The 25,950-nt window shown below is 40.6% G+C and overlaps 1 protein-coding gene across 1 annotated transcript in view; it reads right to left on the bottom strand.

The window, feature by feature from the left end:
- Positions 1-25,950, bottom strand: part of MYO3A (myosin IIIA) — a 159,219-nt gene that overhangs the window by 116,033 nt on the left and 17,236 nt on the right. The window contains exons 3-5 of the mRNA XM_018057111.1: positions 22,895-22,999; positions 22,201-22,300; positions 6,404-6,480 (exon numbers count right to left, since the gene is read on the bottom strand). Of these exons, the coding sequence (XP_017912600.1) occupies positions 6,404-6,480; positions 22,201-22,300; positions 22,895-22,999 (282 nt within the window). The remainder of the gene's footprint in view (positions 1-6,403; positions 6,481-22,200; positions 22,301-22,894; positions 23,000-25,950) is intronic.

Here is a 25,950-nt window from a genome sequence, read left to right as displayed (position 1 = left end):
AGAGAAGCGAAAAGCAAAGGAGAAAAAGAAAGATATAAGCATCTGAATGCAGAGTCCCAAAGAATAGCAAGAAGAGATAAGAAAGCCTTCTTCAGTGATCAATGCAAAGAAACAGAGGAAAAGAACAGAATGGGAAAGACTAGAGATCTCTTCAAGAAAATTAGAGATACCAAGGGAACATTTCATGCAAAGATAGGCTCAATAAAGGACAGAAATGGTCTGGACCTAACAGAAGCAGAAGATACTAAGAAGAAGTGGCAAGAATACACGGAAGAACTGTACAAAAAAGATCTTCACCACCCAGATAATCATGATGATGTGATCACTAATCTTGAGCCAGACATCTTGGAATGTGCAGTCAAGTGGGCCTTAGAAAGCATCACTACGAACAAAGCTAGTGGAGGTGATGGAATTCCAGATGAGCTGTTTCAAATCCTGAAAGATGATGCTGTGAAAGTGCTGCACTCAATATGCCAGCAAATTTGGAAAACTCAGCAGTGGCCACAGGACTGGAAAAGGTCAGTTTTCTTTCCAATTCCAAAGAAAGGCAATGCCAAAGAATGCTCAAACTACTGCACAATTGCACTCATCTCACATGCTAGTAAAGTAATGCTCAAAATTCTCCAAGCCAGGCTTCAGCAATACATGAACCGTAAACTCCCTGATGTTCAAGCTGGTTTTAGAAAAGGCAGAGGAACCAGAGATCAAATTGCCAACATCCGATGGATCATGGAAAAAGCAAGAGAGTTCCAGAAAAACATCTATTTCTGCTTTATTGATTATGCCAAAGCCTTTGACTGTGTGGATCACAATCAACTGTGGAAAATTCTGAAAGAGATGGGAATACCAGACCACCTAACCAACCTCTTAAGAAACCTGTATGCAGGTCAGGAAGCAACAGTTAGAACTGGACATGGAACAACAGACTGCTTCCAAATAGGAAAAGGAATACGTCAAGGCTGTATATTGTCACCCTGCTTATTTACCTTCTATGCAGAGTACATCATGAGAAACGCTGGACTGGAAGAAACACAAGCTGGAATCAAGATTGCCGGGAAAAATATTAATAACCTCAGATATGCAGATGACACCACCCTTATGGCAGAAAGTGAAGAGGAGCTAAAAAGCCTCTTGATGAAAGTGAAAGAGGAGAGTGAAAAAGTTGGCTTAAAGCTCAACATTCAGAAAACTAAGATCATGGCATCTGGTCTCATCACTTCATGGGAAATAGATGGGGAAACAGTAGAAACAGTGTCAGACTTTATTTTGGGGGGCTCCAAAATCACTGCAGATGGTGATTGCAGCCATGAAATTAAAAGACGCTTACTCCTTGGAAGGAAAGTTATGACCAACCTAGATAGTATATTCAAAAGCAGAGACATTACTTTGCCGACTAAGGCCCGTCTAGTCAAGGCTACGGTTTTTCCTGTGGTCATGTATGGATGTGAGAATTGGACTGTGAAGAAGGTTGAGCGCCGAAGAATTGATGCTTTTGAACTGTGGTGTTGGAAAAGACTCTTGAGAGTCCCTTGGACTGCAAGGAGATCCAACCAGTCCATTCTGAAGGAGATCAACCCTGGGTGTTCTTTGGAAGCAATGATGCTAAAGCTGAAGCTCCAGTACTTTGGCCAACTCATGCAAAGGGCTGACTCATTGGAAAAGACTCTGATGCTGGGAGGGATTAGGGGCAGGAAGAGAAGGGGACGATGGAGGATGAGATGGCTGCATGGCATCACTGACTCGATGGACGTGAGTCTGAGTGAACTCCGGGAGTTGGTGATGGACAGGGAGGCCTGGCGTGCTGCGATTCATGGGGTGGCAAAGAGTCAGACACGACTGAGCGACTGAACTGAACTGAACTGAAGGAGTATTAATTTTAATTATTAACTCATGTATTATTCTAATAGTTATATTTTAGATAAAAATATTAACTTTACTCATAGAGTGCTTCTAAGATCCACTAATCAAAATTGTTTTTACTAAATGACAAACTTAAAATATAATAATAGCTTTGTTACTATAAATTAGTATACTAAAATATAAAACTAGACTATTAATTATTTAATAGAAATCATATAGTTATATTATAGTATTTATTATAGTAATTATTCATATATGCAGATAAGATGTACAGCTTGGTATTACAGGTAGATGTTATTAACTTCTCATTTTTAAACTTTTCACAAGGTTTTAAAACACTAGTAATATATCAGAATTGAAGAAAAAACCCACATTTGAAATTCTTTTATTCAATTTTGTTTTTGCTTATATGACTATACAGTCTACACATATTTTATTTTAAAAGTTTCTTAAGATAATTTATCCTTTCTCCATATTTTACATTACATTTATATTTTACCTTTTTTTGCAAGTAGTAATTGAATTAGTATCAAAATAGGAACAGCACACCAGGACTTAATCTTCCAGCAAATTTAATTCTATGATTTTGCAATATTAATGCAGTATTTAAATTAGTTCTCTTCCTGTCACTCCCTAGAAAGATGTAGGCAAATAGCAGAGCTTTTCCCAAAGATGGCAAAGTTTTCAAACATAAATATTTTTTACTGATAAATATAACTAAAAGGATTAAAAGCATTAACATTAAAGTGACTGTGGAGAAAAGATGTAACTCTAGAAAACTTCTCCTCAACTATTTTAGCAGTTTTTCTACATCTTCCCACAGGTGATGCTCAAAAGAATCTTCCAGGATGTGATGTGGCCCTAAGCAGAGACACTCAACATAGGACCTACTATAAATATTGGTTAAAAGCCTGCATCCGATTTTAAATAAAGTCAAGGCTGTATATTGTCATCCTGCTTATTTAACTTATATGCAGACTACATCATGTGAAATGCTGTGCTGAATGAAGTACAAGCTGGAATCAAGATTGCGGGGAGAAATATCAATAACCTCAGATATGCAGATGACATGACCCTTATGGCAGAAAGAAAAGAGGAATTTAAAGAGCCTCTTGATGAAAGTGAAAGAGGAGAGTGAAAAAGCTGGCTGAAAACTCAACATTCAAAATACGAAGATCACAGCATCTGGTCCCACCACTTCACAGCAAATAGATGGGGAAACAATCGAAAACAGTAAAAGACTTTATTTTCTTGGGCTCCAAAATCACTGCAGATGGTGACTACAACCATGAAATTAAAAGACGCCTGCTCCTTGGAAGAAAAACAATGACAGACCTAGACAGTGTATTAAAAAGCAGAGATGATTATTTTGCCAACAAAGGTCCATATACTCAAGGCTATGGTTTTTCCAGTAGTCATGTATGAGTGTGAGAAATGGACAATAAAAAAGGCTAAGCACCAAAGAATTGATGCTTTTGAACTGCGGTGCTAGAGAAGACTCTTGAGAGTCCCTTGGACAGCAAGGAAATCAAACCAGTCAATCCTAAAGGAAATCAACCCTGAATATTCATGAAAGGACTGAAGCTGAAGCTGAAGTTGAAACTCCAATACTTTGGCCACCTAATGTGAAGAGCCACATCACTGGAAAAGACCCTGATGCTGGGAAAGACTGAAGGCAGAAGGAGAACGGGATGACAGAGGATGAGATGGTTGGATGATATCACTGACTCAATGGACATGAGTTTAAGCAGACTCTGGGAGATGGTAAAGAGCAGATGAGCCTGGCATGTTGTAGTCCATGGGGTCACAAAGAGTCAGACAAGACTGAGCAACTGAACAACAAAAAAGGCACTTTTATATTTCTATCCAACTTAAAAACAAAATCTAAATATCATTAACAGAGATCTGTGCAACCTAGATGTCCACTGACAGAAGAATGAATAAAGATGAGGTCAGTTCAGTTCAGTTCAGTCGCTCAGCCGTGTCCGACTCTTTGAGAGCCGATGAATCACAGCACACCAGGCCTCCCTGTCCATCACCAACTCCCGGAGTTCACTCAAACTTATGTCCATCGAGTAGGTAATGCCATCCAGCCATCTCATCCTCTGTTGTCCCCTTCTCCTCCTGCCCCCAATCCCTCCCAGCATCAGGGTCTTTTCCAATGAGTCAACTCTTCGCATGAGGTAGCCAAAGCATTGGAGTTTCAGCTTCAACATCAGTCCCTCCAATGAACACCCAGGACTGATCTCCTTTAGGAGGGACTGGTTGGATCTCCTTGCAGTCCAAGAGACTCTCAAGAGTCTTCTCCGACACCACAGTTCAAAAGCATCAATTCTTCGGTGCTCAGCTTTCTTCACAGTCCAACTCTCACATCCATACATGAGCACTGGAAAAACCACAGCCTTGACTAGACAGACCTTTGTTGGCAAAGTAATGTCTCTGCTTTTTAATATGGAATATGCTATGTACTCGGAGAAGACAATGGCAACCCACTCCAGTACTCTTGCCTGAAAATTCCCATGGACAGAGGAGCCTGGTGGGCTGCAGTCCATGGGGTCGCTAAGAGTCAGACATGACTGAGCAAATTCACTTTCACTTTTCACTTTCATGCATTGGAGTAGGAGATGGCAACCCACTCCAGTGTTCTTGCCTGGAGAATCCCAGGGACGGCAGAGCCTGGTGGGCTGCTGTCTATGGGGTCGCACAGAGTCGGACACGACTGAAGCGACTTAGCAGCAGCATGCTATGTACTATGTGTTCAGTCACTCAGTCACGTCCAACTCTTTGCGACCCCATGGACCATGACCGCCAGGCACCTGTGTCCATGGGAATCTCCAGGCAAGAATACTTGAGTGGGTTGCCATGCCCTCCTCCAGGGGATCTTCTGGACCCAGGGACTGAACCCAGGTCTCATGCCTCTCCTGCACTGTAGGCAGATTCTTTACTACTGAGATACCGGAGAAGCCCATACAATGGAATATTAGCCATTAAAAAGAACAAAGTTGGGTCATCTGTAGAGATGTGATAGACCTAGGGTCTGTCACACAGAGTGAAGTAAGTCAGAAAGGTATTAATGCATATATGTAGAATCTAGAAAAGTGGTACAGATGAACCTATTTTCAGGGCAAGAATAGAGATGCAGACTTAGAGAAGGTACATGTGGACACAGCGGGGGAAATGTAAGGTGGGATGAACTGGGAGCTTGGGATTGACATGTACACTACTAGGTACAAAATAAATAACTAATGAGAACCTATCGTATAGTACAGGGAGCTCAGCGGGGCACTCTGTGATGACCTAGAGGGTTGGGATGGGGAAGCAGGGATTGGAGGGAGGCTCAAGCGGGAGGTATATGTGTGTGTGTGTATGTGTATATATATATGTATGTATTAGCTGTATATATATAGCTATATTAGCTGTAAGTGAATTCACTTCATTGTACAGCAGAAGCACAGCATTATAATGCAATTATATTCCAATAGAAAGTGTATTTAATGAAAACGTAAGGTTGTGAGTACAGCTCACCCCCGAGCAACACATGGGTTAAGGGTTCCAATCTCCTGACAGCTTAAAATCCACGTACTGCTATCTCTGCCTCAAAAACAGAGAAACTGATATATGACACACCCAAGGGCAGGAAGCTGAAACAGTTTGGCTAGAACCAGAACTCAAACCCTGGTTCTTTTGAATCCACATATTGTGAGCTCTGATTAAATACAAACTTTAAAGATCTGTAAAATGAGATTGGGGATTAGTAGATACAAACTACTATGTATAAAAGGAATAAACCACAAGATTCTACTGTACTGCTGCTGCTGCTAAGTCGCTTCAGTCATGTCCGACTCTGTGCGATCCCACCAGGCTCCCCTGTCCCTGGGATTCTCCAGGCAAGAACACTGGAGTGGGTTGCCATCTCCTTCTCCAATGCATGAAAGTGAAAAGTGAAAGTGAAGCCCCTCAGTCGTGCCTGACTCTTAGTGACCCCATGGACTGCAGCCCACCAGGCCCCTCCATCCATGGGATTTACCAGGCAAGAATACTGGAGTGGGGTGCCATTGCCTTCTCTGACTGTACAGAACAGGGAATTATACTCAATATCTTGTAATAACCTATAGTGAAAAAGAATATATATATATGTATAACTGAATCACTTTGCTGTACAGCAGAAACACAACATTGTGTATCACCTATACTTCAATAAAAAAGAAAAACTATAAAATGAAAATACAGGTACTATATTTATTGACAAAAATTTGCAGGTAAGGGGACCTGCAATTCAAACCTGCACCATTCCACTGTAGTTTCTCTCTACCTCGTCTGACTTATTCATTCAGTCTTTCATGTATTCATATATTCACTCACAGCCCATTTATCATCTCCCAGGTCACTCCTCACACATGCAAATATCTCACATAAAGACAACACAACTGACATTTTCTTCCAGTAGATTGTAACACACATATGGAGCTACAGCATGCATGAAAACAAAACTCAGAAAGAATCAAACATCCCATGTGTCTCCCTCAAAAAAACTCCATCCGACCTCAGGAGCCATCCAAAACGGCGTTCCTACAGATGTGTTCCGACGGTGCCAGGTGCTGGTGAGTTGAGCAGACACACCTGGAAGGAAGAGACCAGACTTACTTTCTTGCATTCATTACTTAGGTTAAGGAGATTTCAACTGCAACAAATCTGCTTACAAATATGATTCTCTTACAGCTGTCACTGGACTTGAACTTCAACTTAAGGCACCCGAACTCAGGATGTCTGCATAGCCAAGACATACAATGGTCCTCCTATTTTCTATTTCTCGTATCCAAACCTATTCAAACTTAAAGCCCTATGTCAAGCTTAAATTCCCCCATGCTGACTTCATCTGCTCCAGATTATACTAATCTCTACAGCCTTGACTTTCTAGATTTTAAACTATTTGTCTGTATTCCATATTTTTGCACATGGTTGTGATCTGAATGGTAGGCTCCCTTTGCTCCTTCCTCTCATTACTAATGCAGAAGGAAATGGCAACCTACTCCATTATTCTTGCCTAGAGAATCCCGTGGACAGAGAAGCCTGGTGGGCTGCCTGTCCATGGGGTCACACAGAGTCAGACACGACTGAAGCGACTTAGCATCAGCTGCAGCCCACTACTAAATTCTAGTGAACTGGATTGTTTCATATGGTGGCATACACATAGAAGGTGACTTGTGAATGCAAATAAAATTATTTTCCATCTATCATCTTGGGACAAATCACACCTGATGGGAAGTTTCAAATAAATTATTGGGGTTGGCCAAAAAGTTCACTCAGGTTTTTTCATAAGCTGTTATAAGAAAACCTGAATGAACTTTTGGCCAGTCCATCACATCTATTAATATTTAAACCAACATCAATAGGATCAGTTATTTTCCTTTAGAGAGACTATATACAGAAAGATTACAATGAGATTTAATGAAATGTTTCAATCTTTTCATCCCATTAATTCTACCTGGTTAGATACAATCATAACTGGCTCTTTAGAAAATCCGGAGTATAGTCTTCCCTCCTCACGGCTCATACTTCTGCTCCTCTGGCTGCACGATGCTTCTTCCCTTGACCTCACTCTGGACTTCATGTTTTTCAGTTGCTAAGTCATGTCCGACACTTTGTGACCCCAGGGACTGCAGCACGCCAGGCTTCCTGTCCTTCACTATTTCCTGGAGTTTGCTGAAACTCATGTCCATTGAATCAGTGACGCCATCCAACCATCTCAACCTGTCTCTCTCTTCTGCTTCTGTTAGTTCCAAATTGTGAACTTTAACTCCCTGACATCCTTGCTTTGAAAAGTACCTCCTGGGTGTCACATTTGTTTTAGGCTCTGGCTGTTTGCCTTATAAGTCAAGTAGAACAAAGACACTAATTAAGGTTTAAAACTGGATATATCTGATACCTCCAAGATGAGGTATCAAATTTAAAGGTCATGAAAATTCAAAGGTCATATTCAGTCAAAAGCCTTTCACTGGTGGAAATATACTTGAGCTGAGGGCTGAGTGGTATGTTTTGGTTCTACATTAATTCTTTCCCTCAAGGACTTCCTCCACTGATGTAGTAAGTGGGATCTTGGCCTAAATGGGATCTGTATCTGAGCCTTCAAATTTTGCCTTTAAACATTTTATTATTTGACAGAAAAAATATCCTCATGAAATTGTTTTTGAAATTGAGAAGATGAACTAATCTGAGATTGAAGGTTCTCTTGAATATCTCTAAAAGATGATCTGAAGAAAGGGAATAAACACTTAACACACGTTTCCCCAAAATGCGCATCTCTCCCCAAGTATTTCAGCTTCCAAAAACATTAAATGTTAATCTAAACATTTCATCTTATCTTTTTCTATGAACTAAAGGCATAAATAACTAAGCTTGACTTTTATGACAGTATCTGAGTACAGTCATTTATTTCTGTAAGTAGGAAGAGTAAATAGATTTTAAAGAAATTCAATTTAAAATTGATTATAAATCTATTAAAATTTATTCTAACAGTTTCTAATGATTTATGAAAAGTCAAAAATTTTATTTTTCCCTCAGTAAACATTTCTGTTTCAACTTCATAAAGATTCTGTAAGAATTCAAATGTCATTTAAGCAAAATGTAAAAGGGGTAGAAAATAAACATGATTCAGTAAAATATCTAAAGTTCTGCTTCTGGCAAGAAAGTGACAGACTAATCATTTGATAGTTATTTCTTCTTTCTGGAGATAAAGAAAAGATGATGTCACTTAAATTGGCATTTTTCAGCAAGCAGTCATGCCCTGGTGTTTGAATTTACAGATATGGATGACAGGAAAGGGGCATCCCTCCACATTCCACAGGAAATATATGGAGAAAGATGCTGAGAAGTTCATTAGGATGTATTATGGGACCCAAGACAGACCATTCAGATTTTCTGTTGGAAATGTGAATCTTGAGTGGAGACAGTCAGGCAGGGAGGTGACTAGAGCAAGTCATCCAAAGTCGGGGCTCTAAGGATTAGCCCAAGTGATGCTGCTCCAGGTGATGCTGTTCTGGAGGTCCAGGGACGCCACAGCCCTTTCCTAGGAGGCCAGATCGCCCAGTCTCTCCCTTGACTTTGCACGTCACTCAGTGCTATTTTCAGTATTATTGCCTAAGTGGGTCAGAGTTAAGTTTCTGCTGCCTACAATCAGAACTCTAATACAAGAACAAGAAAGATTTTACAAATAAAGGAGAAGATTAACAAGGGTAATGGCCAATAATAATGAGTTTACAAAGCCTAAGATCATTAGGTTTTATATTAATATGAAAGTATATTACTTTTATCTATATTAATATAAATTTAGAATTTTTTAAAGCAAACATCTGGCCTCCAAACTCCTTGATCACACTATTCCAAACAACAAGGAACTTCTGAGCAAGCATACCTAATACAGACATAGACTACTTTCCATATGTTTCCAGATATATTTATATATACATTATGAAACATACAAAGATAATTTTAAAGGATGGTATTAAAATATAACTATTATGAATATTTCATAATTAAGTTGGCTATTTCTTCACTCCAATGGTATATCCGGGATAATGAGTTACGATGCTAGTGGTGCAAGTGAAAGTGAAAATCACTCCGTAGTGTCTGACTCGTTGTGACCCCATGGACTGTGTTCAGGCAGAATACTGTAGTGGGTAGTCTTTGCTTTTCCAGGGGATCTTCCCAACCCAGGGATCGAACCCAGGTCCCCTGCATTGCAGACAGATTCTTTACCAGCTGAGCTACAAGGGAAGCCCAAGAATACTGGAATGGGTAGTCTATCCCTTCTCCAGCAGATCTTCCCAACCCAGGAATCAAACCGGGGTCTCCTGCATTGCAGGTAGATTCTTTACCAACTGAGCTATGAGGGAAGCCCACAATGCTAGTGGAGTGTCATATATTAAGAGTTTTTGGGATCCTGCAGAAAGGATGTTTTACACCTGGTCTCTGTAAACTGTATAGAAACAAGAAAAATTTAGCCTGGAATGTGAAGCAGGAAAAACAAAAAAGTCTCAAAATAAGTGAAAAAGGAAAAATGCAAGTAAGTAGAATAAGAAATCCTTGAGTCTGAAAATATTAGATGATTCTCAAGTCAAACACAATACACACACCTATGAAAGCGTGACAGAGGACGCATGTTTGTTGAACGTTTCTGCAATAACTGTTAACCCCAAGATCATCTTTCCAACAGAACCAACTTCAGAGATAGAAGGCAGCTTAATGGTTAAAACATCTAACATGATCATTTTCAGGTTAGTAAACTTCAGCTGGACAAAAAAGCGAGTTTCCTGAGGACAAACAGCATTTTTACTTAACATAAATTCCCACAAGAAAATTAGCTAATAAGGTATAAAAATGCAAAATTCAGTTTAAAATGATTGACATAATTACTTTAAAAGGCAACAAGAATCCAAATTATGAGTTCAGGACCTGCAGGAAGTAAATAAGTTTAGGAAAATCAACTTGTACAGAGAGGAGCTAAGGGAACAAGTCACCAAAGTAAACAGTTATATAAGCACGTCAAAGGAGAAGAGGCCGGAGATGGAAAATTCCAGGCAGAAAGTTGGGATACAGAGAAGATATTAAAAGGAACAGAAGCCAACAAGAGATCGGGCTGAATGGAAAACAGATTAGAAGAGAGGGCAATAAGCCTTTAAAAGTCAAAGCCACAGGAACATTAAGGAGGTTTGTGTCAACAATTCTTCAGCATTTTGCTTTGATTACATTGCTCGGGAATTATTAAGTCCTTCTAATAAGGTTTCCTGTACTGTTTGATGGCTGGGCAGCCACCCTGTCCTCTATGGCTGATGTCCTGTTTCCAGGATGGGGGAAATGTGCAGGATTTATATTTGTGGTTAGGACTCAGGTCTGAGAGTGAGAAGAAACATCAGATATGTGGTTTCCAAGGTGGTTCAAAAAGACCAGATGACTTCAGGGAACTTGATTTGCTATAACCACAGGACAAGACCCTTGACATCTCAAGGGAGCAAAGGGAAGAGCTTGGGGTTTTGTTGTTAAGAGCAAAACACTGCAGGGATGAGAACTGGGACCATAAAATTTACTATACCATCTAATACCCTCATTTTGTTGGTGAGGTTAGGACACTGTGATGATTAATTTTGTGTGTCAATTTGGCGGGCCCTGGTGCCCAGATATTTAGTCAAATGTCCTTATGGATACTTCAAGGAAGGTGGTTTTCAGATGAGAATTAGCATTTATATCAGCGGACTTTGGGTAAGACTGACTATTGTCCTTAATGTGGATGAGCCTCGTGCAGTGAGAGACCGTGATAGTGATCTCCCCCAGATGAGGACTTCTGCCAGCTGACAGCCTTTGGACTCAACCTGCATTTTTTCCTGGGTCTTCAGCCCACCAGCCCCCCATCATATTTTGAAGTCATCGGGCCTCCACAGTCACAGGAGCCATTTTCTTAAAATAAGTTTCTCTATATACACACAGTACACATCCTGTTTGAGCTGTGTCTCTGGAGAACTCTGACAGATGCAGATATCAGTGCTCAGAGTGGTGCCAGAGGCACAGAATCTTAAAGATGAGTTTTCTGAACTGGTCCTGGGGTTTCTGAAATTGACGCTTAAATCTGATTAGATTCAAAGACATTAACGGCTCCATTTCCAGGAGTCAAGAGAGTACCAACAATCCATGCCATGATATGGCAATAGAGATACACAAAATACCATCATTGAACACGTATAATTAAACACTCACTAGAGGAACAGATCAGTGTGACCATGTATACGATATCTCTGAACATTTTGGTCAAGTGAATAAGTGTATTGAGACTGGCTTGTTGCTTTTAATCTTGCCGGACAAAATGAGGAAAGAAAAGGGTGAGCTCAGGGATTCAAGTTCCCAGTAAGCGCTGCATGAATGACCCAAGAGCTTCCATGTCTGCCCCCAAAAGAGACCCTTCTCTCCTGCAGCCAGATTTGAGACTGATGGAAACCAAACCCAGAATCTCATCCTGCAAGTGGCTGGATTAAGATGCAAACTGAATTCCCCCAACTTCAAAGGGTGTCTACCATTAAAATCAAGGCACTGACTGGGAAGCAATGGGATCCCGAAAACTGGAATGCAGGTGTGTGAGAAGATCCTATTGAAGGTGGGCTCTGAACCCCTAAATTCTGATTAATCTTCTCTGTCAGTAGAGGTAGCCCATGTGAGGAGATTAACCTTGCCTTTGCCCAAGGAAACTACCTTAATGGTCTCCTCTAATATACATCCACCACAATTACCTCTCTTTGCTCCTAAACCTATAATCAGACTCTAGTCCCACAAGAACCCTACAGGTGTGGCACAAAGAGCTACTTGATTTTTTAAACTTTACGTAGATAGAAATTCAGAGAATATGTGTGGGAGTGGATATTAAGGATGTGGTATATGGTGGAAGGAAAAACATAAAACTTGAATCAGGCTAAAGTGACTGATATGAGCCCACTAAGCAGACAGCTTACCCCTAACATTGCATCTAACAAGTTTGGCTGGTTGACTCAGACATGGATCAAAAAGTGGCCTCCAGTAAATGAACTTGAAATACCAAAACTGGTTCACTCTAGAGGAACGGATGCAAAGACTTAGGATGACCACAGTGCTAAGAGGAGGGTCTATCATTTAAGACCTAAGACCCCTCATACCATAGGGCAGCTAAGCCTCTGTGCTGCAACTAGAGAAGTGCCCATGCACCAAAACAAAGACACAGAGCAGCCAAAATTTAAAAAATAAATTTAAAAATGTAAAAAGTGGGGCAGAGAGGAAAGATCGGGTTTCTCCAGTGAGAGAGGAAGAGGCAGCAAGCTGTCCTGGTTCCTGCCTTCTGTTCTTCTGTCCATTCTAGTCCCTTTCGTCCTGTTCTTCTTACCCAGGAGACTGCCTTGTGAATCTTACTCACTTCTGGAGCTAGTTTGCGGTTCCTATCCTTACAACTGAAAGACCATTGACCAAGACATATAACTCTATCTGTAACGTAAAACTGCTTAGTTCAACTTGAGAAAATATTCAGTCTGAAACACTGGAGACCACAGCTTCAGCTCGAACCACAAGGTCTAAATAAAGAGCCCATTTATGCATGGTTTTGCTTTACAAAATGAAAGAATTTATAAACGCTTTTCCTTTCAAATAAAATAAAGGTCACCTCTCTGAAGTACAAAAATAAATTCGAGCTGAGGAAAATATTGACTTTTTGTATAGGTATGAAAATTCTCAAGCTTTTAAAAATAGTTCTTTCCTCTAGTTTCTTTTTTTTTCAATATATCATTTCATTATATAAAACACTAGTTCTCCAGTTTTCAAGATGCATAACATTCAAACAACAAATACACACATTTGGTAAATATGTATTTGTACTTATTACATAATCTTTAAACATGTACATAAACATCTTTAGACATCTGTATTGTCTCCAAATTTTCTCCATAGTTTACATTTTTTGACATAATCTCGACCTTAGTGAAAAGCTGGCAAGAGAAGTACAAATAATATTCTTTCCTCAACCATATAAGTATGTAAGTATGTAAACCACAGAATGTAAGTGGGCTGCTTGATGCCTTTTCACCTCCAAATACTTTAATGTATGATTGCTACAAACAAGGATGTTCCCCTACATACCGGCAATACAACTAATAAAACCAGGAAATTTAACACTGATCCCTTTCTACCATCTAGCCTATAGACTTCATTCATATTTCATCAATTGTCCCAAGTACCCTTACAACAAAATATGTCCTTCCAATGAAAAGATCTAATCCAGGATCACATGCTGCATTTAGCTGTCCTGTCTCTTTGCTCTCCTTCAATCTAAAGGAGTTCCTTAGGCTTCCCTTGAACTTCACGACCTTGGTACTTTGTAGGATTTCAGGCTAGTTATTTTGTGGAATGTTCTTGAACTTGGACCTGTCAGATACTCCCTCGTGATTAATATTTTTGGCAGGACCATCATGGAAGGGAAGTCTCATTGTCTCCTATTGGGTGGTATGTGATTTCCACTTGTCACATGGTTGTATTCACTTTCTATACTTGGTTAAGTCTGTGTCTGCCAGGCTTCTAGCCTGTAAAGTTTTCTCTTTCTGTTTTGTACCTAAGTATCTTATGCAGAGGTATTTAGAGGCTAAATATCCTATTTTTAATAAAAACTTAACTCACTAGTTTAGCATCCACTGAAGTTTTTGGATGGATTAATTATTACTATGTGCTAAGTTGCTTCAGTCGTATCCAACTCTTTGTGACTTCATGGATTGTAGCCTGCCAGGCTCCTCCGTCCCTGGGATTTTCCAGGCAAGAATACTGGAGTGAGTTGCCGTTTCCTTCTCCAATTATTACGATGATGGGTGCCAAAAGATAATTTCAAAAATTTCACTATTTCTTCTGCATTCATTAAGTTGGCATTCTTCTGTAAAGAAAAGCTTTTGATTTTTTCCATTCATCTGTTGATGTCTGTAAGTATGCAAGTATTAATTTATGGATTTCTACTTTATTCAGCAGATACCATTGTCACTTCATTATTATCATTACTGTGAAGTTCAAATTGTCCCAGATTTGGTGAGTGAGAATCACTTCAATGTGGCTTCTATGTCCTTTTGACATTGTCTCCATCATTCTTTGAGCTTTTCTTTACTTCTTGGCACATCAAGTTCCAGGCTCAGCTTGTTCAGCCTTAAAAAAAATCAGTCTTTTCCCACAAATCCTTGCTTCCTATTAGTTGAGAATTGTGTTTCAAAACTAAGAGCTAGGTACTTGATGTGCTTGCTCTTGGGGCATCAAGCATGCGTGTCCTTTTAGTGGACATAGCCAGGTAACCAGGACACACACACACATTAAATTTATTTTTATATACCTCTCTGTATATCGAAAACCCTGAGTTCACAGAGACACTTCCAATGCAATCCAGAATCATAGGGTTCAGTTCTCTTTCCATATTCATAATTCTCATCTCCAACAGTAAAAAATCTGACTCCCACTGGTCTCAGTATATTTCCTCATAGTATCGAGCCTCCTTTATGTAACCTGTCCCTTGTCTCCATGTAGAATCCCAGCCACACGGATCCCCTTCTTACCCAGTTCAGGCTCTGACAACTTGACTGGGGCCACCACCATCCCCCTAGAGAAACACTCTCTTTGTCCCCTCTGGGACTCAACGTCCCAAGCCAAGGACACCCCTCTCACCCCTTTCAGGCCCAAACCTCATGCTAAGCTGCACCCCGACTCCCATGATTACTCGGCCCCACTGAACAGCTTTTAAGTGATTCCAGAAAAAAGGAAGGAATGGAGGGAACTTCATAGTTTTTAAGTTCAGGTGGACCTGCGTCACGTGATGCTACAGAAACGGGTTATTAATGAATAAGTCACAACTTCTCTTTGACCTACATTACTTATTGGGGATTTGGCCTAAAATTGGGCACGTGGGTACTAAGAGATTGAAAGCCATAAAATACTCTGTCATAAGAACGATGTCTAAATAAATCACAAGAAGTACATTTTGTACTTTTGTATTGAAATGTTAACTATTCCATTGGAAATGAAGGTCCCCAGGGAGAAATCTGTAGAAATGAGAACTGAGTACTGCCTTGGTCTCCCCTGCATTTTCTATTCCAAATGAGGACTGCTTTTTTAGACCTTAGTTGACTTGCCTAAAGGGGTTTCTCTCCTGGGAAGTCATGTTATTTATTGATTGATTGTATACCAGTGACTGTTAATGTATTTCATTAATAATGTCTGCAAGCTCACTTGTCTTTTTATTCCCTGAGGCAGCTGGTGAAAGTCTAGCCCACTTAAGAAGAAAACAAAAGATTTTCTTAAAGGCTGCATTTATAACCAGCACTAGCAAACTGAATCTTACTATTAGTGTAATTAAATAGCTTGATATTTAAAGTTAATACCCAATCGACTCTAGCAAAGGGCTATTAAAAAAAAACAGAAAGAGGCACCAATTTTGGTGCACCAGATTTTTTATTATTTAGCAACTATTTAACTAAAGTATTTGCTTATCATTTTTCAAGTACCTACTATATGTACAATACTGAGCTAGGGGTGAGGTGGCAGTATTGTTTTACAATAATGTTAATAGTGCAGGTTTTTAAAATTATAAAGTGTCAATAATTATACTAAGCAGTTCACCTGTATTATCCCATTTACTTTCCACAATGATCAACCATAGGAGATAGACACTGTTTTTCTTATTGTTGTCCCTGGAGATTTTAAGTGACCTTCTCAGGGTCACAGAATTATATGGAAAGTCCTACTTCCCATTCACTCCTTCATTTAAGAGTATTTACTGAGCACTTCCAATATGCCAGTGTCAAACTTGGTTCTGGGGACAGAGTGACAGACCAAACAGCTTGCCATCCTGAACCTCACACTTTAGCAGGGAGAGCAGCCAAGTTAAACACATGATTACAATAGAGTGTGACAAATGGCTGGCTGAAGAAAGGATACGATGCATGTATACAATGGAATATTACTCAGTCATTAAAAAGAATGAAATAATGCCATTTGCAGCAACATGGACCTGGAGATAATCATACTAAGTGAAGTAAGTCAGAAAGACAATGTCAAATATCCTATGATATTCCTTATAGGTGGAATCTAAAAGAAATTATACAAATGAACTTATTTACAAAACAGAAACACATCCACAGACTTCAAGAACGAATTAATGGTTACCAGAGGGAAGGGTGGGATGGGGAAGGATAGGCCAGGAGTTTGGAATTGACATGTACACACTGCTGTATTTAAAAAAGATCACCAACAGGGACCTACTGTACAGCACAGGGAACTCTGCTCAATATTCTGTAACAACCTAAATGGGGAAAGAATTTGAAAAAAGACAGATTTTATATATATATATATATATATATATATATAACTGAATCACTTAGCTGTATACCTAAAACTAACACAACATTGTTAATTAACTATACTCCAATATAAAATAAAAATTAAAACAAAAAAGAAAGAATAGAGTGCTGGAGAGGTTCTCAGCCAGGCAGACAGAAGTCACCTGGGTACAGCAACGAGGGGAGGCTTCTATGCAGGGAAAGCATTGTGTCTGTAACTGGTCACAAAATTCAATGACATTATACTTAGATACATAGCAAGAATGTAACTGTGATTTCTTCATTTGGGCTCTCACTATTATGGCCTCTCCTATGCACCTACCCAGGGGTTTGCCAGGTAGCTCAGTGGTAAAGAATCCACCTGCCAATGCAGAAGATACAGGAAGACACGGGTTCAATCCCTGGGTCAGGATGATCCGCTGAAGGGGAAACGGCAACCCACTACAGTGTTCTGGCCTGAAAAGTCCCCTGACAGAGGAGCAGGGTGGGCTACAGTCCACGGAGTCGCAAAGAATCAGACATGCCTGAGTGACTGACAAAGCATGCCTCTATCCACTGGCTGGGAGAAGTAAAGCTTAGACCCAAATCCTAAGTCCTTTGAGAAAGAATTCATTCTCTCTTGGATGAAAGCCCTTGCTCCATCTCTGCCTTCACTCCATCTCTCAGACGGCAACCCTTCTTCCCTCCTGAAGATGTTACTGTCTGTACAGGATGAGGGATGGCTTATAAGACCTTGTGTGGCTTATAAGACCTTGTGGAGAGGAGAAGGGGGAGGGTCCTGGGGTGTGGTGGGTCTCCGATCTCTGGGGCCATGTGTCTTTCCCCCGGCCTCTCATGCCACAGTCTGCATCTGGCGAGCCTGTGGCCTGTTCTCCTGCAGGCAGGCCTTCCTGCCGACCTTCCTGGCACATGAAGACTCAGCTGAGGCAGGCAAGGGTCTAAGGCCTGGCTGTGATTCCTAGTCAGACCTAGCCTAGGTGATCTGCTCTGTGCCTCACTGCCCATCCTGAGCAACCCCCTCTAGAAACTCCCCAGCCAGATTCGAGTTACTGTTGGGTTAATGGGAACAGAGGATAAGGGTCTAGAGAACTTTGGCATGCCTAAGTGCTCCCTCTACCTAATCAGTCTCCACCTCCAGGTCAGGACCACACGGTCACTGCCGTCTGGACCGGCACAGACTCTGCAGGGCCCTTCTCTGGGGTGTGGAGTGACGGTGGTGGAAAGGGTGAGGTTAAGAGCTCCCTTCTGCCATCTTGTCACCTTCACTTTTCAAAAGCTCATTTCGCTGTCCCACCTCCTTCTCTGCTTCACCTTTTCACAATTACCCAAGAACCAGAAAGAGTTTCCATCTTCTTTCTGTTCACTCTTAAGGGAAACCCTATGATGGATTCTTGGAATTTCCCCCTCCATATTTTAAAGAGAAGATAATGCAATTTAGACAGACCTTCCTAGGGAGACAAACTGGGTCTTGCTATACACTCCTATTTTTTATTATTAACCTCAGCCATCTTACTGCATTCTTTCTGAAACAAATCTTAACCTCCCCCCAGAGAAAGAGATGCCTCTGGCAGATGGTTGAAGATCACATTCTTGCATAAACAAGAGAAAAGCATGTTAACCAATTTTGAAGTACTTCCTCCAGCACATATATAAGAGCCCTAACTGAGAAAGAGGGTGGGTACTTTTAAGGGACTGAAAGAAGTTGACCTGGCCCATAGGTCACAGGAAGAGGGAGTCCCTCACGAGCACCAAGGGGTAAAACAGGTGTTAATGACTAAGTGCTTACTCCAGGGCAGCCGAGAGGACTGTGATGTCTACAGGAAACCACTGAACAGAACATGGAACAAGAGAGGGGCCGGGTCAGCTGAGCTTTCTGGCTGCAGATGGAGTGTGGACAATGGTCTGGAAGGAAAGGAACGAGGCTGGATGCAGGGATGCTGGTAAGGTGTAGCTGCAGGAGCCCAGGTCAGAGATAACGGCGAGGACCAGGGAAGGGTGATAAAGACATGGTCTGGGGATTTATAATAGAGAGAGAGAAGCTTGTGACTCACTGTAGATGCAGGAGGTGAAAATAATGGGTAGCTCAAGAATCAGAGATTTCTGACATTTCTGGATTGAGCAACAAAACAGATACTAAGACTTTTTCTAAGACAAGAAACTCTTGATATGAAACAGATTTCCAGGGATGGATGAGGTGGTGGAGTTCCATTCTGAACACTTGGAGGACTGGCAGCCATCCAAGTACAGATCTTCAATATCCGATAATGAGCATACCACACACTTTATGAGGTGAGAAATTAAAATAAAAATGTACTCTAAACCCCTTTACTCCCAGCTGTGGCCTTCGCTGAAAATCTGATTTAAACATAAAATGAGGACATTGATTTTCAGTTTGATTCGGCAGTTTGGGGCTTAACACATCTTATTTCTTCTGCCCTTGAGAAATTTTACTCTGCATGCACCCCCATCCTCAAGTTTTAATCCATATGAAAACCTTAAACCATTTTAGGTGAGTTGAATCCATGTCCTTTTATGATGGAGAATACAGATATAAGCATTGTTTTATATGCAAATAATAGCATTTTGGTATCAGACACTAGGAGCACATATCATAGGCTCTTTCCTAATCGGTGCTGACAGCAAAGTCTTTAAATCAATTAGTATAAAACCAAAGTTCTCATTTTGTCAGCTTTCCAACTTATGACAACTTTCTAAAGATATCGTAATGAAGGCCACTTTATTTATTATTCAGGTGTATATTTTTACTCTGAACTACTCTGGAGGGTGTTCCAGAAAGTTGCTTTTCTCAGAGTGACTGGTTTATCAAAGTTTTTTTTGGGGGGGTGTGTGTTACTAAAGAAGATGTTTATTTACACTTGTTTTAACAATTTCCGCCAAGCCTAGCTCAGCAGGTAAAGACTGCCTATAGTGCAGGAGACACAAGAGACGCAGATTCTATTCCTAGGTTGGGAACATCCCCTGGAGAAGGGCATGGCTACCTACTCCAGTATTCTTGCCTGGAGAATCCTATGGACAGACGAGCCTGGTGAGCTACAGTCCATGGGGTCGCAAAAAGTTGGGCACAACTGAAGTGACTGAGCTCATGTATATGGTAGCCATATTTTAGAGCAAGGAAATTATAAGAGCTCAAGTTAAATACTAAGTTCTCCGTTTGGGTCCTTTAAGGGTGGAGCCAAAATTATTCTGAGGAGAGTCATGGCTCTGTCCACAGTGCAGTGAAGAGTGTTTTTTATTGTTGTTTTTTATAATTTCAGGCACAAGTTCTTATTAGTAGCCTAACTCAGCCAGATTGTTCAAACGCACCGCTCTAAACTCAACTAATAACACACGCTAGCTGCATTCGCTGTCAAGCTGCTCCTTGGTTTTCAAATGCTCAGCTGAGGGAAAAAAAGCACACGTCTGGAAGAAACACAAGCTGGAATAAAGATTGCCGGGAGAAATATCAATAACCTCAGATATGCAGATGACATCACCCTTATGGCAGAAAGTGAAGAGGAACTAAAAAGCCTCTTGATGAAAGTGAAAGAGGAGAGTGAAAAAGTTGGCTTAAAGCTCAACATTCAGAAAACGAAGATCATGGCATCCGGTCCTATCACTCCATGGGAAATAGATGGAGAAACAGTGGAAACAGTGTCAGACTTTATTTTGGGGGGCTCCAAAATCACTGTAGATGGTGACTGCAGCCATGAAATTAAAAGACGCTTACTCCTTGGAAGAAAAGTTATGAGCAACCTAGGCGGCATATTCAAAAGCAGAGACATTACTCTGCCGACTAAGGTCTGTCTAGTCAGGGCTATGGTTTTTCCTGTGGTCATGTATGGATGTGAGAATTGGACTGTGAAAAAGGCTGAGTGCCGAAGAATTGATGCTTTTGAACTGTGGTGTTGGAGATGACTCTTGAGAGTCCCTTGGACCGCAAGGAGATCCAACCAGTCCATTCTGAAGGAGATCAACCCTGGGATTTCTTTGGCAGGAATGATGCTGAAGCTGAAACTCCGGTACTTTGGCCACCTCATACGAAGAGCTGACTCATTGGAAAAGACTCTGATGCTGGGAGGGATTGGGGGCAGGAGGAGAAGGGGACGACTGAGGATGGGATGGCTGGATGGCATCACTGACTCGATGGACGCGAGTCTGAGTGAACTCCGGGAGATGGTGATGGACAGGGAGGCCTGGTGTGCTGTGATTCATGGGGTCGCAAAGAGTCGGACACGACTGAGTGACTGAACTGAACTGAACTGAACTGTGGTCATTTGAAAGATATGCTATTCAGCTCTTCCTGTCTAGATGCTCTGAAGTTCATTCCTAGGTGAAGCCAGATCACTAGAGACCCACATACTTGGATATTAAAACGATTCATTTCTAAAGTGACTTGATTACTTTCCCTAAGCTTCATTTCCCAGTATTCAAAGTGAAGAAAGATTCACTCATTCAATGATTACTCACTGAACTACTCTTCCCAAAGTATTAAGTCTACAAAATAGAAGACATAGTCCCACTTCTTAATGACCCTGACTATCTACTAATATGTGCTTAAGTATCTTTACCTACATATAAAGACCAAAAAGACCATTATCATCCTATGTGATAAGCAAAGAAATACAGAAATATACAGAGGAGAGATACCTTCCCCAGCTTGAGTGCAGGAAGGGGAGGATGACAACGATACCAACACGTCCCAGAATAATGTCGCCCACTCTCTCTGGTGTCTAGTGTTACTGGGGATCCAGCGAGAAGAGGGGGAAGGAGCTCTGTCATGACTGGAAGAGGAGGAGCAAAGGTGTCAGCTATGGTGCCCCTGGCTCCAATACAGACACTTTCAACTGGCTCAGTCAGTGTGGAAATGTATTATCTCATCTGACAAAAGGTCCAGAGAGAGGGGAGGTTCAGAGCTGATTTAGAGGCTGGGCTGTGCCACCAAGGACCCTTCTTCTCATCTCTCAGGGCTTGGGATGGAACATCTCAGGATAGAACCAGGTGGTTGCAGGCATCACAGTAAAACACAGAAGGCCCCAAGGAAGAAAGAGACCATCTTGACTTGAGCTTCTTTCTTAGAAGGGAAGATACCCCAGAGACATTTGAAGATTTCCTCTCCTGTCTCAAAACCCTGGCTTTGGGCACCTGCCCATCAGTAAAGCAATCAACAGTAAGGGCCGTGTGCTACCACTTCGACTCAGTGTCATCATTTGGAGCCCGTCTGTTTTAGAGAATCGACCACATACTGCTCCAGGGGCATTACAGACACACTCTGGCTGACTTGAAAGAACTCATCCTTTCTTCTAAGAATCTCTCATTTGCCAAAGTTTTAAAAATCTCTACAACTTTCTTACCTCAATTAGATAGTTTTCTTTTTTCTCTACTGTCAATGCCTAGAAAGTAAGGCTGATGGAAACTGATCAAATCATACTACTCATTTTGCAGCTCTAATTCATGCACTTCAAACAAAATTTACCAAAATCGACGAGTTTAACTCCGCCTTCAGTGGTTAACAGGATGTTATTCCCTTTTATATCACGGTGGATAGTTTTGTTGTTATGCAGATGCTGAAGTCCCTGGAAGAGGAAAATAAACATGGTGACTTTTGAAGGAAATACCAAATAAAAACACATTTTATTTCAGAAGGATGCATTTATACAAAATCAATAGTGAACACGTTAAAATTAACACTCAAACCTTTGTAAATGTTTCACATTGAGTCAGTCGAATCAAAGTACATCATGTCCACTTTGGACTGAAAAAAATTTTGAAAAACCAGGGCAAACTCCTGGCCTTTAGGAAATATTTTATTTAGAATGTGCTAATCTCAATAGAAGAAAAATTCTAAATACTTATTCTAAATAATGGCTGTTAAAAATAAATAAATAATGGCAAATAAAAACCTATTTGTAAAAATATACAGTATCTACCTTCATCATCATTGATTTCAGAAATATACCTACGAGATCAAAACTCAGGATTCTGTAGACACAGGAGGGTAGATTTTTAGTGGAAAAGAGGAATTAGTTATGCTAAATATTTCAGATTTTGCATCTTACTCTTGCATCAATCAATACTAATGAAGTGTTTTTTCTAAAAATAGGATACACATTTTTTATTTAACTAGAACTGCCTCATAATTAATGCACGAATAATTTAAACTGCCTTACCAACAGTGCTTCACGTAAAATATAGGCAATTATGGGCTCACTCATTCTTTTGCCCTCCTTCAGAAATCCTTTCACAAGATCTGTCACTGATCCTCCATTGCACAGCTACAAAAGAATATTTCAAAAAAAGAATATTTTTAGATATTAAAATGGATGTGACATTTTAAGTACTTGCTATAAAAGGTTTTCTCAAAACATTTAAAAAACCTGTTCCAATTTCTTGTTTCAAATGATTATTCCCATCATTGTTATGATTTTATAAATGAACATATAAACTTGTATACAATCAATTATTGGAACACAGTTTCCATATGAATTAATTTTAGAAGAGAATCTGGAGAAGCACTGGGCTTGATTTTTAAATTCAAGGATAAGAATTATGATTCTACAAATTAGTTTCAAATTTTAGGACCTAGAGCTCTTAAAAGGACTTCCCTGATAGCTCAGTCGGTAAAGAATCCGCCTGCAATGCAGGAGAGAGCTCTTAAAACTACTCTTGATTCCTGATGCTATTGCTGTTCAGTCGCTTAGTCGTGTCTGACTCTTTGTAACCCCATGGGCTGCAGCACACCAGCTTCCCTGTCCTTCACCATCTCCCAGAGTTTGCTCAGTCTCATGTCCACTGAGTCAATGATGCTATCCAGCCGTCTCATCCTCTGTTGCCCCCTTCTCCTGTCCTCAATCTTTCCCAGCATCAGGGTCTTTTCCAACGAGTCAGCTCTTCACAGTATGAAAAGGCAAAAAGACGTGATTCCTGATAGTTTAATTAACAGTACAGTATTACCTCAGTCCATGGCTATATATTGCCTCATTTGTGCATTAATTTGAAAACATACTTCCTCTCTGGTAAAATCTCAGAGTGCACTGAAATAAGGATTACAGATAGTATTTAGAAAACTATTTTAAACGTCACATTTCCTAACTTTCTCCCTTTGCATCTCCCAAGAGCAGAGGAATCTAAAAAGAAAAACAAGAGGGAAGAACATGATGGGGGAATTTTTCACATCCAGCTTTCTTCCAAGATAGGTAACATGAAGTCCCACGGCAAACATTACAAGGAGCTATATGTGGCTCAGATGTTACAGAATCTGCTTGCCAATGCAGGAGACACAGGTTCGATTCCAGGGTAAGGAAGATTCCATGAAGAAGGAAATGGCAATCTACTCTATTATTCTTGACTGGAGAATTCCCTGGACAGAGAAGCCTGGCGGGCTACAGTCCATGGGGTCACAAAGAGTTAGACCCGACTGAGCAAGTGAGCATGATAAGCACGAGCCTATTTGCAGAGAAGAGAAACAGTGACATCAACAGTGGAACATGAGTGGGGACATAACCAGCTAAAAGGCCCCAGCAAAGCTCTGACCCCAGGAACACTTGGTCCCCAACCTGGGATCCTTCAGTCTTTGCTGTCAGCTCTGTCTCTCCTCGCAGGGCTCCTTGCTCTTACCCTGACCTCTGGGGTCTCCTCTGTCACCTCAGTGCCTGAGAACTAAGAGTTGTCATTTCCTCGACTCTACTGACCTAAACGCAGTAGAGAAAGGAGAAAGAAAGTGCGTTCGTAGCATCCTTGTCTGAAATACTGAACATATTTTCTCTCAAACTTTCTTCTAACATGGTAATTAGATTTTATTGGATGCCTGAGCACTTCTGATACATTATGAATTATACAATAACAGTTGTATTGCTCACAGACTTTATGCTAGCATGTTCCTAACCCATTTATATGCATTATCCATAAGTCTCACCACTCTGTAAAGTAGGTATTATTATCATCTCCATACTAAAGATTGGGAAAGTGAGGCACAAAATGGTAAGGTAACTCGGGAACGATCACATTGTAGTGACAGAGCTAAGTCAGGAACTTGGACAGCCTGACTTTAGAGTCCAGCCTTACATTTAATCATGATACATCATGATCCCCCAACAGGTTGTCTGGGCTGGCAGGTCGATCTAGACATCATGTGTGATATCAAAGTTGTTTTTTTTAAAGATTCTTTTGATGCAGACCATTGTTAAAGTCTTTATTGAATTTGTTACAATGCTGCTTCTGCTTTACATTTTGCTTTTTCGGCCACAAGACATGTGGGGTCATAGCTCCTCCACTAGGAAGCGAATCTACAATCCCTGCATTGGACAGTGAAGTCTTAACCATTGGACCTTCAGGGAAGCCCTCTTTTATAATATTGTTTCAATAAGTGTATTTAAAATCTAAACACGAACTCACAAATGAGCATTTAGATGCAACTCCATTTATAACTGGTGTCTTTTTACATTAAACAAAGCTTTCATCTTCTATAGGAGCAGGGGCAGACCTGGCATTCCAAAAGGGACATTTTCTTCTGTAGGAAAGGGAACACCTTTTAATGGGATAAGCAGAAGAGTATTCTGGCAGCAGAATACAGGGTCACGCTGCCTCCAGTGTGGCCCAGCATGATGGGGTCACAAAATTATTCAAAACTGACGGAAATGAAATTCAAAGCCCTTAAACTGCACAGCACTTATTTAAAGGAACTAAGTTTTAGGGCCATTTTTAAAATTTTCAAAACTCATTGTAGAGCATGTGTGAGGGCTGGGGACATATGAGAAAACTCTATGCCTACCTCTCAATACTTCTGTGATGCTAATAAAACTACTCCAAAAAATAAAGTCTTTAAAATATCTGTAAAATGTACAGTGCAAAGAATTAACCCTAATGTAAACAATGGACTTTAGTTAATAATGCATGCATATTAATCACTTCAGTTGTGTCCGACTCTTTGCAACTCCATGGACTGTAGCCCGCCAGGCTCCTCTGTCCATGGAATCTCCAGGCAAGAACACTGGGGTGGGTTGCCATGTTCTTTTCCAGGGCACCTTCCCAACCCAGGGATTGAACCCAAGTCTCCTGCATTTCATTTCTTTATTTTCGGAGTCACCAGGGAAGCCCTGAGTTAACAATAATGTGTCATTACTGTCTTACCAACCATAACAAATGTGCCATGCCAATGCAAGATGTTAATAATGAAGAAAACTTGGGCAGGAGGATATGGGAACTCTCTGAACTTACCACTCAATTT

The sequence above is a fragment of the Capra hircus genome, chromosome 13, assembly GCF_001704415.2.
Source record: "Capra hircus breed San Clemente chromosome 13, ASM170441v1, whole genome shotgun sequence".
In the NCBI taxonomy this organism is placed as follows: domain Eukaryota; kingdom Metazoa; phylum Chordata; class Mammalia; order Artiodactyla; family Bovidae; genus Capra; species Capra hircus.
The sequence above is the reverse complement of the archived record's forward strand: the minus strand, read 5'-3'. Positions and strand labels throughout refer to the sequence as shown.